Below are 12,907 nucleotides of genomic sequence, written 5' to 3' on the forward strand. Positions count from 1 at the left end.
ATTTTTGCGACTAGAAAATTGAATTAGTAAAAATAACTGACCGACAAATATAATATGCTCTATAACGTAAATACATGAAAATGAAATAAGAATACATGTTTCTTCAAAAAAAAAAAAAAGAAAGAAAGAAAAAAAGAATACGTGTATATTGTGTATGTGCCTACAATACTTTCTATATAATAAAACGCGTTGACATAGAGTGTGAAGAGTTGAAGGAGACATTAAGAAAGATAACCCGGTTTTTTTTTAGTATTATTATTTAGGTTTTGGACCCTTGAACATCTCAATCCTACATTTTTGCCACTTACGTTAAGTTGATTGTGATTTGGTTTTTAATCGGATCTCACGCAAGTCGTGAAGCCATAAAAGCTCATGGAAACTACAACTTTGAGTTTGGTTAAAATTCACAAGTACTTTTAATTAATAATAAATAATGCCAATAGAACTTATAGAAAAACAAAATCCTTTAAAAAAAAGTCAACTTAAATAAGACCACCAGACTCAAATATCGTAAGAAGCTTCTAAAAGTTAATGTAACATGACGTGAATTATATGATTATGAATCGTAATCGTTTGGGGATCTAGTTTGGTTTTTGTTTAAAATTATGGTTTCGAGTAAAAAACTATATTAAACCGAAGAAAAAGAAAAAGACAGGTCGAGCACAGAATGGGGAACAAACCAAATGTTGCCAACGGTAAAAGTCACAGCATTTTTTTATTTATTTTAAATTTCAAATTCATATCACGCAACTGGTTACTGGTCCAAAGTCCATAGATTGGAATGAGAAAATAGACTTAAGTTAACAAACCTAGTTCAAGATCAATATATTTAGTTATAGATTCTTACATGTTTATTTCATATTTTAAGAGTTGACTCACCCGTCCACGACGTTTAGAATTGCAGTTTTATTTTATTCAAATAAAAAATAATGGAATCGTCAACTGTACAAAGGTTGAAATAAACAGCAGAATTTTTCCGAAAAATAGGAATCATGATAAATTATAAAACTAAATTTGAAAAAATAATATAGATAGTATGTCATGACTCATGAGCGTGATGATGATGCGGAAGGAAAGGTTGGCAGAGACATGTGGGTTATTATGAAAGCCACCACAAATGAAGAATCACAATCACTTGAGCTTTTTTTTATAAAGATTTTCCCGTACAAATTTGACCACACACAATCCTTCCTCTTTATACACGAATTAGTACATAACCATTTTCCTATGGCAATTCTCAAGTAAACACATTGAGAACATGCCCAAAAATTTCTAAGCTCAACAAATATGAATAATTCTATCAACAACTTAAGATAAGAGAAGTAGTTACATACCTCTTTTGTGTAACTTGGAAGAGAAAAAATAAATAAAAAAGAATCACAATTAAGCACCACTGACATTGAGGCTCTCCTGAGGTTTTTCGCCGACTTCTTCGATGCGAACGCGAAGTTCCTCGTAGACTTGGATCGAATTCGCCATGAAATTCTCTAGGGCCACGAAGATCTGAACCATACCCTGTTTCAATTCGCTACACCTCATCGCAGTAACTTCACCGTGGTTCCCTTTTTCCTTTTGAATCTTCTCCAACGTTTTGACCTTCCTCTCGATTTCCTTGTCCGCGATTGCTATCTGTTGCATATCCACGTTGTGCTCTTTCAAAAGCGCGTCTAAACGTGATACAAATCCTTGGATAGCTCCGACAACTTCGGCTTCGGAGATCCTCTCGACGGTCTGAGACCACTGATTGCAGACAACGAATATCGCCGGAGCGCCGAGCCTGCCGGGAGAGAAAGGGATTGGACCGTCTGGCGATTCTTCCTCCGGCTCGTAAAGAAGACACCTCGTGAGCCAACCGTTGAGGGATTTGATGAAGTCCTTTTGAGTCGAAACCCAATTCGAGAAGCTTAGGCTCCAAGTTTGGAGCTCTAGCTTTAGATGTATCGCCGTTTTAACATCTGCTTCGTCCAGCTTTTCGCTCGATAAGATTGCGTCGAGGCCTTTCGATTCGGTCACTTTTTGGTGCTGGGATTTGTGGCATTCTAGCATGGTTTTCCACATTGGTAGTAACCTAGCGTTCACAGATTAGGTCTAATTGAAGTTAAAACTTTTGTACTTGTATTTTTTTTTTCTTTAAGAAAATGAGCAAATTCAACTCAAAAGTAGAAGTAATAAGCTGAGAGGGATTCAGAGAGCAATGGAAAGCTGTGCCAATATAAGGAAAGTAGTTGAGTTCTCCTATTGTTAGTAACAAAAAGCAACCTGGTCAAAGAAACTTTAAAGAAAGCTCTTCAAATGCAACGACCACTATTCCTTGCTAATAAATTTATGGCAACAAGTTCAAAAATTTTCTTTATCCAGTCTAAAATTTGCGGATTTGATAACTTACGGACCTTTGGTTGAGTTCCTTGATCTGGGGCCACAGCTCTTCGTCTCTCGTCTTGTTAATGGCAATCGAAATCCTGTCAACGATTTGAAACGCAATCTTCAATTTAGTGGTCAAGTCCCTAAGTAACGCCCGAGTGGAATCGGCTTTGTGTGCCTTTGCAATCTCTTTGTCCAAATACTTGAGTTCTTGGAACTTCTTCTGGTAAATTAACCTCAGTTTTTCTTCGGCCTGGGAAAAATATGAACAGAAAGCACAATGAAACGTTCACTAGACTAAAAAAGATCACAATGTAACACAAAAAGTTTGCTTAAAATGAATAACCTTGACTTCGCAGTGAAGTTTCTTCTCCCACAACACAAGCTTCTTCAGACTCGATGACAGATTCCGTGAGCTTAAACCGAAGCTTTCGTCGAAACAAAGGCGAAAAGAATCTGCAAAAAAAAAAAACAAATTGACCAGATCATTTCTTGAAATTGAAGTTCAAGCAGAGAAATCCAGAATCAAACTAAACGTACGGACATACCTTGGTTCACAGTCTGTCTTCGAAAATGGTAGAGAAACCTAGAGACTTCGTTTCCAGACTCCGAAGCTCTGACGAACTGTGCCTGAACCTCATCCATGGTTTCTGAAACACTCGGTGAAGTAACAGACTCGGTCGAGTCATGACTCGTTTTCTGATCATTCGCCTCCTTCTTCGTAGCTCCGTCGTCTTTGATACTGCTCTTCTCGACGACTTTAACCTCGTAAGTCGTCGTGGTTTCACCGTCCTTCGGAGCTCTCTTCTCTCCGCCTTCTGGTTTAGGTTTGTCTAAATTTTCCCCCAAATTCGAGGCACTGTAGAGCCGCTCGTACTTCTCGAACGTCTCAAACAAGTTGAGGAAGTCCCATCCCGGACCTAGCGTCACCGGCGGTGGCGGCGGCGACTTCATGGAAGCCAAACCGCCTCCGAATTCACCACCGAAGTTGTGAGCGATCAATCGCCGAGTCTCGTCTTCGTTGAGATTCAAACCAGTCTTGACCTTTTCGTCGCCCTCCTCTTCGGATTCCGGAGGGAATCGAATGTGCGATTCGGATTCAGGCGCCGCGGATTCCGACTGAGAAGGATTCTTCGCCGGCGGCGAATCGTGAGGGCGAGAGAAGAAGGGAGTGAGAGTGGGAGCGAGGGATTTGAGAGAGTCGAGGTAAACGGCGTGAGCGTCGGCGAAGGAGTGAGTGGTTCGGAGAGATTCTTCGATGAATCGGCAACGCTCTCGGCACAGAGCCACCGCTGGGAGATCATCAAGCCTCGAATTCGAACACCCCATCGACGTTGCAAGTAAACAGAGGTGTTTCTGAAAGCTCGTTTGGTTTTGGTGAGTTTTTCAACTTTTAAGCCATTTTTTGAATCCTTACTTTACATATATGGAAGAGAGAGGGAGAGATGAGTTTTAAATGCAAATATTATTAATTTAATGGGGTATTTATGTTTGGTGTTTTTTGTGTTGTTCCGGGGAATGTAAAGGACCACTTTTTCTGTGTTAGGTTTGGAAAAACTACCTATTGGCGGCAAGAATAACATCTCATAACGTCTCAATTTTTTTTCTCTCCTTATTATTAGCATTTTTTTTTGCAATGATGGTCGTCTGTTTTGCATATTTATTACACTTGCTGTACCTTCTACGCTATTTGCAATCATGCCATCGCTATAAAATAACATTCTCTCGGTTGTAAAGTTTTTTAAACATAGGAAAAGTTACCTAGTTATTGTGAAGTTGACCATAAGTAAAGTTGGTGATTTTATTTTCAAAACGACCATATGCTAGTACTAAATATGATCATAGCTCATTATAAAAAGCTTAGAAAATAGATTGTTTTGTTATACGAGATTCAGATTATAATGCTCGAAAAAAGCACTAATTATTAATTTGTTTGTCTCTAGGTGAGATTAATAAACCGTTGCAAAAGCAAAGGTGAATTCAATTCAAGCCCAATAATTTATCTGGCACCATATATAGGCGAACAACGATTAACGTGAGAGACAAGGGATTTTGAATGGAACACTATCTCAAAAGTAGGTCCAGGTGGGATTCCAACTCAGTATAATTTGGCGTCTCTCCAAACATGCTTTTGAAATGAAACAGTAAAAATAAAAAGAACGAGTTCTGACATTACACGTATAAAAATTAGTACTCCTTCAAGATAAATAAACTGATTAAGGCCTCACATAATACTAATTTATAGTTTTATACATATTCTTCAGGAGGCATCGACGAACAGAAAGGTCCCCACGAGAAATGACTTTTGAACCAAACCATGCATATTGGATGGGATTAAGTGAATATTTCAGACAGATATGCTTTTTATTTTTACTTTATTTCACTGCAGAGCCTAAATCGTACGAAAACCAATAACGTGCATGAAAGTGCTGAATTCAATCGTTATGAAAATGACCGGCAAAACTTTGAATTGATTTTAATATTCGGCTTTTATTTATTGTTTCTTTATGGGTATGGCATTGACAAGAAGTGGAGCCCAAACACGTCCCTAGAAAGCAAAGCCTTTGTATGGCCCATAGTTTCTTTTCAGAGGTTGTGTTGCTGAAGAATCCCTGCCGGCCTCGTGGGCCGTGGCCCAGTTCTGGGAATAAAGACAATTTATTGATTTTTTTTTTAAAATATAGACAGTTTATGGATTTGAAATTAGAGAAAAGGACAAAAATAATGCATAAATTTGATTTTTTATTACTGTTACTGATGTATTTTTTTGATGACTTTTCTCATAAAAACATTGAATTTAGTATAATTGATGTCCATTCCCCTATTATATAGCAAGTGAAACAACTACAAAATCTGGGTGGTATGGCGTTGAAATGGCATATATCAATTCATTAACATTTTTAATTGGAGAGAGACTATATATTAGAATCTAGATGGATGGACTGCATATAACCCATGATGTATGTATCAAAACGAGACCGTTCTAAATCTAATTCATAAAGAAGTTAGATGACAAGATAAGTCTTACAATAACATGTGGATATGTACATGTAAAACGGACAAAAGGTTTCGTATATGTTCCTATAGATATATGTTACTTTACACATACAATTATGATGAGTGGGATTCACATATTAATCCCATATACAACTGCTAATGTCCAATCATTTAGACAGGTTGTTTACATCTCCAAAGCTCCAAATAAATACTATACATATTTATAACAATAGTATATAACGCATAATGCACTTTTGGGATATCATCACGTAAGGGGCCACCAATTCGTTGGAGCCCATACAAAGAAGCGTTGAGCTAATTTCAGCTGGCAATGGCGGTGGAGAGTTCAACGTTCCACGCATATATATAACGTACGAGCTCAATGATAGGGAATTTATTTATTAATTCATTACAAATAATAAGGTTAGTTTCATTATAATAAGAGCATATAATTACTTAGTTATGATTTTGAAGTAATTGATGAAACAGTGGTCATGACTCGTGATAACTTGAAATTAATCTATCATGACTGACATGTCCATGTGCTTTTTTGTTGTTTGAATTGAAACTAAACGTGCAAAATTTTATGGTCATGTCCATGAAAGTCAAATTTTTTACAATTTTCGTTTGTTGTTTCCCTCATTAATGTAAGAAACATCAACATGCACACACGTGCATTCACATTTGATTGCATGCATTTGCAAAAAATTATATTACTATTGTTTCCTATATGAAAAAGTTACATCTCTAATTAATATACAAACCTGTTGCTTTTGGTTTAACTAATATCTATTGGACAAGCTGTGGTTTACTTATTAAGTTTTCGGTTAGACAGATATACTTCTCTATATTTACAATTTTCAATTAAATATTAGGCATTTCATAAAATAGTTGTTGTTTTTTATTATTATTATACATGCAAGCATGCATTGTATAATAAAAGTTTAACATGCACATATTTTGAAAACAAGTAAAAATTTGACACATATAAGTGCGAACATTGCAGTCGTATTGTCCTCATATAAAAAAAATATTAAAAAAAATAATTCAGAAGTCAGAAGTACTCTCGCAAATGAAAACATTTCAACATAATTATTTAGGGACAAAATTATTTTGAAGATCGTAATTTTAATATAATTTATTTAGAATAAACAGACATATATATGACTTATTATATCCCATTCTTCAAATAAGATTTAACTAGTGATACGTGATTATATTATATAACAAATGACAAAGACCTCAATTGATCAATGCTAAAAATCCCGCCATTCACTACAGAATCCTCCCGCACCACAAGGCCGAATTAATCATGCTATCGATGTATAGCACACAATAATAATAGTAAATAAGAATCAAGAGATTGCTAAGAACCCTAATTAAGGCGTATCAAATACTCGAAGATAGTAGTGTTAACTAATTTGGTCTAACGGTAATCACGCACACACTTCGATGGAGAGGTTATGAGTTCAAGCCCCCAAAGATTTATTCAAAAAAAAAAAAAAAAAAAAAACTCGAAGATTGTACGTTACATGTAATACATTTACATACAAATTGGACATTATTATCCATGCCACAAAAAAAAAATTGAGAGCAGCAAGTAGTTATAGGTAGTCAGTAGTACGAATTAGATATATATGATCGGTTACCAAATTATATATTAATTAAAATAGTTTTAAGTGTGGTTCAATATAACCCTAAAAATTGAACTAAAAATAAGTTTGCATGTAGTATAAAGAAAAGTACGTATGAGTAGAGTAGTAATGAAACAAGGGGCAGTACATGATAGATATGTATACATTAATATAATATCGGATATAATAACTGACTAATTAATCAAGACATGATAATAAATATGTGTATAGAGAGTAGAGTATTTGAGTATCAACGTGTGAAAGTGTTGAGTAAGGAAACCCTAGAGGCGATCAACCCCCTAAAAACAGCCTCTCCGGCAGCCTCGACGGCGGCGATGCAGGCTTCGACGTCGTTCATGGTCTTCGACGCCTTTCTGATCTCGTCGTCGGTTTTCTTCCTCAGCCCCGCCACCGCTTTCTCAGCTCCCTCCAACTCTCCGATCACTCCTTCCTCTGATTCCCTAATTCTCCCCCAAACCCTCCTCTCTCTCTTCGTTCCGCAGATCGCTCCGAACACCGCCAGAGACACCGCCGCCGTGGCCTCCACAACTCCGACAATCGCCGCCATCACTTCCCCGTCCCCGACGCACACCGCCGCGGGTTTCTCTGGTACGGCGGAGATTTCTCTGACGGCGGAGATCAGGGCTCTCATCTCCTTGGCGAGTTTCTTCCTGGCTCTGACGTAAGAATTAGCGGTGGGCTGGTCTCTCCGGCGAACGGCGACGGAGGCGGAGGAGTGGTCTTCCCTGAGGGAGATGATTAGGGTTCGGAATATTCCGAAGGCGTCGGCGAAGCGGAGAAAGTCGTCCAGAAGCTTCTCGACTTTGGCCGGAGGTTGGCGGCGGAGCGAGTCCCTTGTCTGTGGGAGGTTGAGAGCGTCGTCGAGCGAGTCGTGGAGGGATTTGAGCCGAGCCAAGCCGTCGGTGAGCCAAGCCGATGACCTGCCATCCGGAGACGTTGACCAGGAGTTGACTATCTCGGAGGTGGTTTCTCTAAGGTGAGAGATCGCCGGGTGAGGCCTGCACGGGAGACTGATTGATCTTGTGTGGTGCGAGATCGCTGGTCTCGATGTCGATGGACGGCTCGGATTGAATGATAGAGATCGTCGGAAAACGCCCACCATTTTTTTATGTCGTTTTTATTTATTTAGTTGAAGGAGGTGTCGTTTTTTGTGATTGTATGGAAAGCTGGCTGGATCTTGAATGTTATTTATAGAGGAGAGGATGGAATATTAATTTGGAAGAGAGAGAGAGAGAGAGAGAGAGAGGTGTGAGTTGTGAAATCATGTGAAGGAACTGAACGAACCGACACCACGTGATGTTGATACCCTGGCAATTCATAGAGTGCCAGCGTGGCATTTTTTACCGGTCGATTGTTGACTTTTGACTTTGAGACGCGTGATTATTGTGATTTACTTTTTAACAAGTGTTCCGTGACCGTGAGTGTGTGACTGCGTTTTATTCTTCAGTTGTTGCGGACACACACATGTAAGTTATGAAACAAGAATAATGTAGATATTTTCAATCCCTTCATTCATAAGTGATTCGCTTTGAAGCTTATGTATAATAATATAACGTGACTTGTCTTGAAATTTGCTTTTTCCGGTTCTCAAACAACTAAATTTGATTAGAAATGTATGTCCAAATTCCTAGTTTAGGGATGAAAGTCGAAAAAATGCATAATTTTTGTTTTGATGAATAACCAATAATTTTTTGAAATATTTAATGTTGACATATGTAAAAACAAATATTTATTCTTTTTTTAGGAAGAAATTATATTTATTTTAAAAGATCAAATTTCTAATATTCAGTAACAACCCAATAAACAAAAATTTATGCAAATCGATTGAATTATTGATATCCCTTGGAAATCGTATTAAATACGTTCGCTTTTTTCGTACCAAATTAAAGTAGTCATATAATGGCCATCGATAAGCGGGTCATATTCATGAAGATATTGCCCTCTCTTATTAATCAATATGACATCAGCATGTGAAAAATTATCGATATTGATTTTAAGTTCAAAATCCTTCAAATATTATATTTCCACAACATCCCTACTCACATTATATATATCGAAGGGCGTTGAAGATTTTTAGTCAAATTGAAACTATAATTTTTTAAAGTACCATTATTTTTAGCTTTGCAAACGTATAGCAAAATAATCAAACGGTAGTGACCGCAACTTTAATAGACTGAAATACTATTATTTTTAAAATGATTATAATTTATTTTTGTTTTTTTATTAAATTATTTCCATTGAAAAAATCTTTAAAAAAATATAAGAAACATTAATTTGATGTGATTAGTTTTTTTTACCCTAACGCGTGCGGTTTGATTGCCAGCTAGCGTATTTACTCTTGGTATTTGGGAAAGCCGTTATATTTAGAAACTCGTGAATATCGTATACACATTAATGATAAAGATTATACTCCAGTTTTAAAAAAAATAAAAATATTTCGATATCTTTACAAAGTCAAATTATGCATGACTGGGAGATATCGATATTTATGGACGAGCATCATTAACTACTAAATATATATGCTCAAAGATTTAAGCCTGTTTTGACGGAGAACAGTCTGTGCAAGGTGCAACTACCACAGATGATATATCAGATAAAACTAGAATCAAGAAACTGCATGATTGTGCAAATAATTTCCTATAATACAGCAACTAAAGAATTTCACGTTTCTCAAAAGATTCTCTATTTTATTTAAGAGTTAATAATAGCAAAAATATTTAATGTTTTTCCGAAATCATATTTATATACTTATAAATTTTTTTCTGTGACAAAAATATCTAATGTTTTTCCAAAATCATACTTATATATTATATTTTTTTCGGTGACAAAAATATATAATGTTACATTTTAGTTGCTCCTTAAGTATTTAGATCATTAAGTTGAATGAAACACATGCTAGTCTCAAATTTAATGAAAAATTTATATTTTTTTCTTAAAACTAATTAAATATCATTATAGACTTTATAATACAAGAAAAATCAAAAGAAAAAATATTTATATCCTGATTAAAGTTAAACATTAACTATATATTTTGATAATACAGATTTTTTAGTAACTTTTTAAAAACTAATTAAATATTAAATTATTTTGTAATGAAAAAAAATTATCGCTAATTTATCATAAACCTAATTAAACATTAATCATTATAAATTTTTTTATTGATGAGGAGAGGTTTTTTCTTATAATTTTTTTTAATATAAAATGATATAATTAATTTTTATTTAATTTTTGAGAAAAAAGTAATGATTTTTTTTTAATATTAACAAGGCTAAATTTTTTCTTTATTTTAAATTGTTGTGTATTATAAAATTAAATATTTAATATTTTTTATTAAAGCTGAGGCTACAACTTTTTTTCATCTAACTTAACGGTTCAGGTACTTACGGCGCAACTAAAATGTAACATTATGTACTTCTGCCGCTGAAAAAAAAAAAAATCGGCGTATAAGTATGATATCGAAAAAAAATATTAGGTATTTTGCCACGATTAACTTTTTACTTAAAATCTAGGTTTAAATTACTGCATCCGTCGGTTGCTTACCATATGGTGAATCGTTTATCGCAGATATTCGGTAGCGATTTTTACCGTGCAGATCAAGGATGGATTCCGACATATAAATTAAGAGGTTGTATTAATATACAAAAGAAAAAAAAAAATCAGGAAAGCGAATTTATAAATTTTTAATGTACCAATTAGAGATATCTAAGGGGGAGGAAATGAGGATGGATGGGGGGCTATAGATAGCCTTCCGGGACATATATCGCCTCCCTAACTAACTGGTCAGGGTTACCATTAATGAGTTAATAGGCTTGGCTTAGTACATTTCATACAGAAACCTTACAGCCCCAAAACCCTTATTATTAATCCCCTTTTAATTAATTTATTTATTGTTATAATGGATGCTTGAGCTATAATCTCTGATTGTTATAGTTTTTTTAGAGCTCATTCTTTGATTTGTAGAGTGAATTTTACAGATCCAAATTTTATTCAAATTTAGTTGATTTTAGTTGTATTTATGAAAGATTCTTGATTCAAAGATTTGATTTTTGTTTCTTATCGGTAAAGACAATGTTTAACACTTTGCATCATGATTTAGATTTCTTCATTCCTAACAGTAAAGTTTATCTATAACTAGTTAAGTAAATCTGATATTATTTTGCGGTTTACCCTCCTCAAAAGTTTACACGCATCTGTCGTTATAAAAATAAATGTATGTAGTCATGATGAATAAGTGTGCATTATTAATAGGATATGTATATATTATATATCAATAATAATTATATGCATTTACGTTGACAAGTAACTCATTGCCCACATGTGAATCTGTGATACTAACTAAATTCTAAGAAATGTTATTCTATGTTGTTTTTCAAAAGTCTAACTAACATAAGGCAACTATAAGTCATGACTCATGAGTCTTTATATTTGAAAACGAAGCCACATTCAGTTTTACGAACCGTTATGTAATGTAACAGGTTGGAACCCTGAAAACTGCATGGCTTTGTCTCGTAGAATTCCAATATATATAAATATATGTGAACCAATGTGAGCGTCGTGAAAGAGGTTTACATTATATATGAAGTCCACGAGATATTCGCAGTTCCAACCACGACATACCAAATAGATCATATATATATATATATAACACATCGGTCTGATAAATATATATAACATCCAAAATAACGACTTCCTATTGTAAAATTATTCCATTGCATGCATATATTGTTCATTGTACATCTCTCATGCATCTACATTTTTTTTATTCTTCTCCCAAACTGTATTTATTAAATAATAAATACACATCAACCATTTCCATGCTGACGATGACTAAGCGTTGAATTTGTACATTTAAAATAGTCAATGAACGAATTTTTATAATCCATTATTAACTGAACTCCTCATTTTCCCTTAAAGTTGGAATGTGAAAGAATAATTCAAGCGAAGCAAGAGTCGTGCATTATGCATATAATCATGCTTGATAAAGCAGACAAAACAGACAGCCTTTCAGGGGAATTCTTGTACAGCTATTACTGTGAGCATTTTGGGATAATAATAATTATGCAGAGTCGATAGATTCTCGTTTCATTTTGTCACAAAAATATAGGAATATGCATTAACATAGAAATAGTTAGTTTATAAGGAAGATAAGATAAGAGTAGATAGAAAAACATATGGTTTTCTATAATTTATAATTTATAACGTGGAGGTGGGTTAGAAGGCATTTTTTTTCTCTATAAAACGATGATGAATGTGTCATGTTTATATCATTTCCTTTACTTTCAATTTTTTTTTCAATCCTTCTTACAACTCTTTAGAAATACTTCCTTATATATAATTTATATACATGAGAATGTTAAGAGTGAAGTTCATGTATTGACCATGTTTTGACAAAGTCAAATATGGATGTATTTGGCATTTTCATTGGACAGCTAATAATATTAGTGACCTAAAACCAGAGACATTGACACCTAACACACATAGTACAAAATGGGATTCCACGTTAATGTCGTGGTGAGTTGGATCGCGGCGAAAAAAAAGAGACGGCAAAATAAAAATTAAAAAACGAGGATTTTAAATGAAAATTGATGTTCCATTGCGACGAAATTGGATCTGAACTGTTTTTAAAAGTGTCTCGACACATTGTGAAAACACTACACGTCATGACACGAAACGTTCTTGTCGCGGCAAAAAATTTGATAACCATTTGAATATTTTTAAATATATTTACACACTCATTCCACGAGTACTGAAGATATAACAATTGTGGAAATCAGCTCTCGTTGTGACAGTGACACACTGGCCTTTTCTTTTGTGCTTTTCCTTTAGAAGGCCTTCCACGATAAGTCGTGAAAATGCTGCTTTGCACAATGGATGTCTACTTCCAAAAAAAAAAT

The 12,907-nt window shown here is 34.8% G+C and overlaps 2 protein-coding genes across 2 annotated transcripts; both read right to left on the reverse strand.

Annotated features, from left to right (window-relative positions):
- Positions 1–1,116: 1,116 nt before the first annotated feature.
- Positions 1,117–3,805, reverse strand: LOC149392553 (protein ALTERED PHOSPHATE STARVATION RESPONSE 1-like). The gene is made up of 4 exons (XM_089618606.1): positions 2,910–3,805; positions 2,708–2,817; positions 2,391–2,614; positions 1,117–2,068 (listed from the first exon to the last, which is right to left on the reverse strand). Exons 1-4 carry the CDS (start codon positions 3,688–3,690, stop codon positions 1,384–1,386), a joined length of 1,800 nt encoding a protein of 599 aa, XP_089474732.1. The 5' UTR covers positions 3,691–3,805; the 3' UTR covers positions 1,117–1,383.
- A 3,286-nt stretch (positions 3,806–7,091) lies between these two features.
- On the reverse strand, positions 7,092–8,178 carry LOC149392554 (DUF241 domain protein (DUF241)). The gene has a single exon (XM_089620725.1). It carries the CDS (start codon positions 8,113–8,115, stop codon positions 7,243–7,245), a length of 873 nt encoding a protein of 290 aa, XP_089476851.1. The 5' UTR covers positions 8,116–8,178; the 3' UTR covers positions 7,092–7,242.
- Between the last annotated feature and the right edge of the window lie 4,729 nt (positions 8,179–12,907).

Source organism: Urtica dioica, chromosome 7 (assembly GCF_054948205.1).
Source record: "Urtica dioica subsp. dioica isolate 48M chromosome 7, U.dioica_male_clone48M_v1_H2, whole genome shotgun sequence".
NCBI classification, from domain to species: Eukaryota; Viridiplantae; Streptophyta; class Magnoliopsida; order Rosales; family Urticaceae; genus Urtica; species Urtica dioica.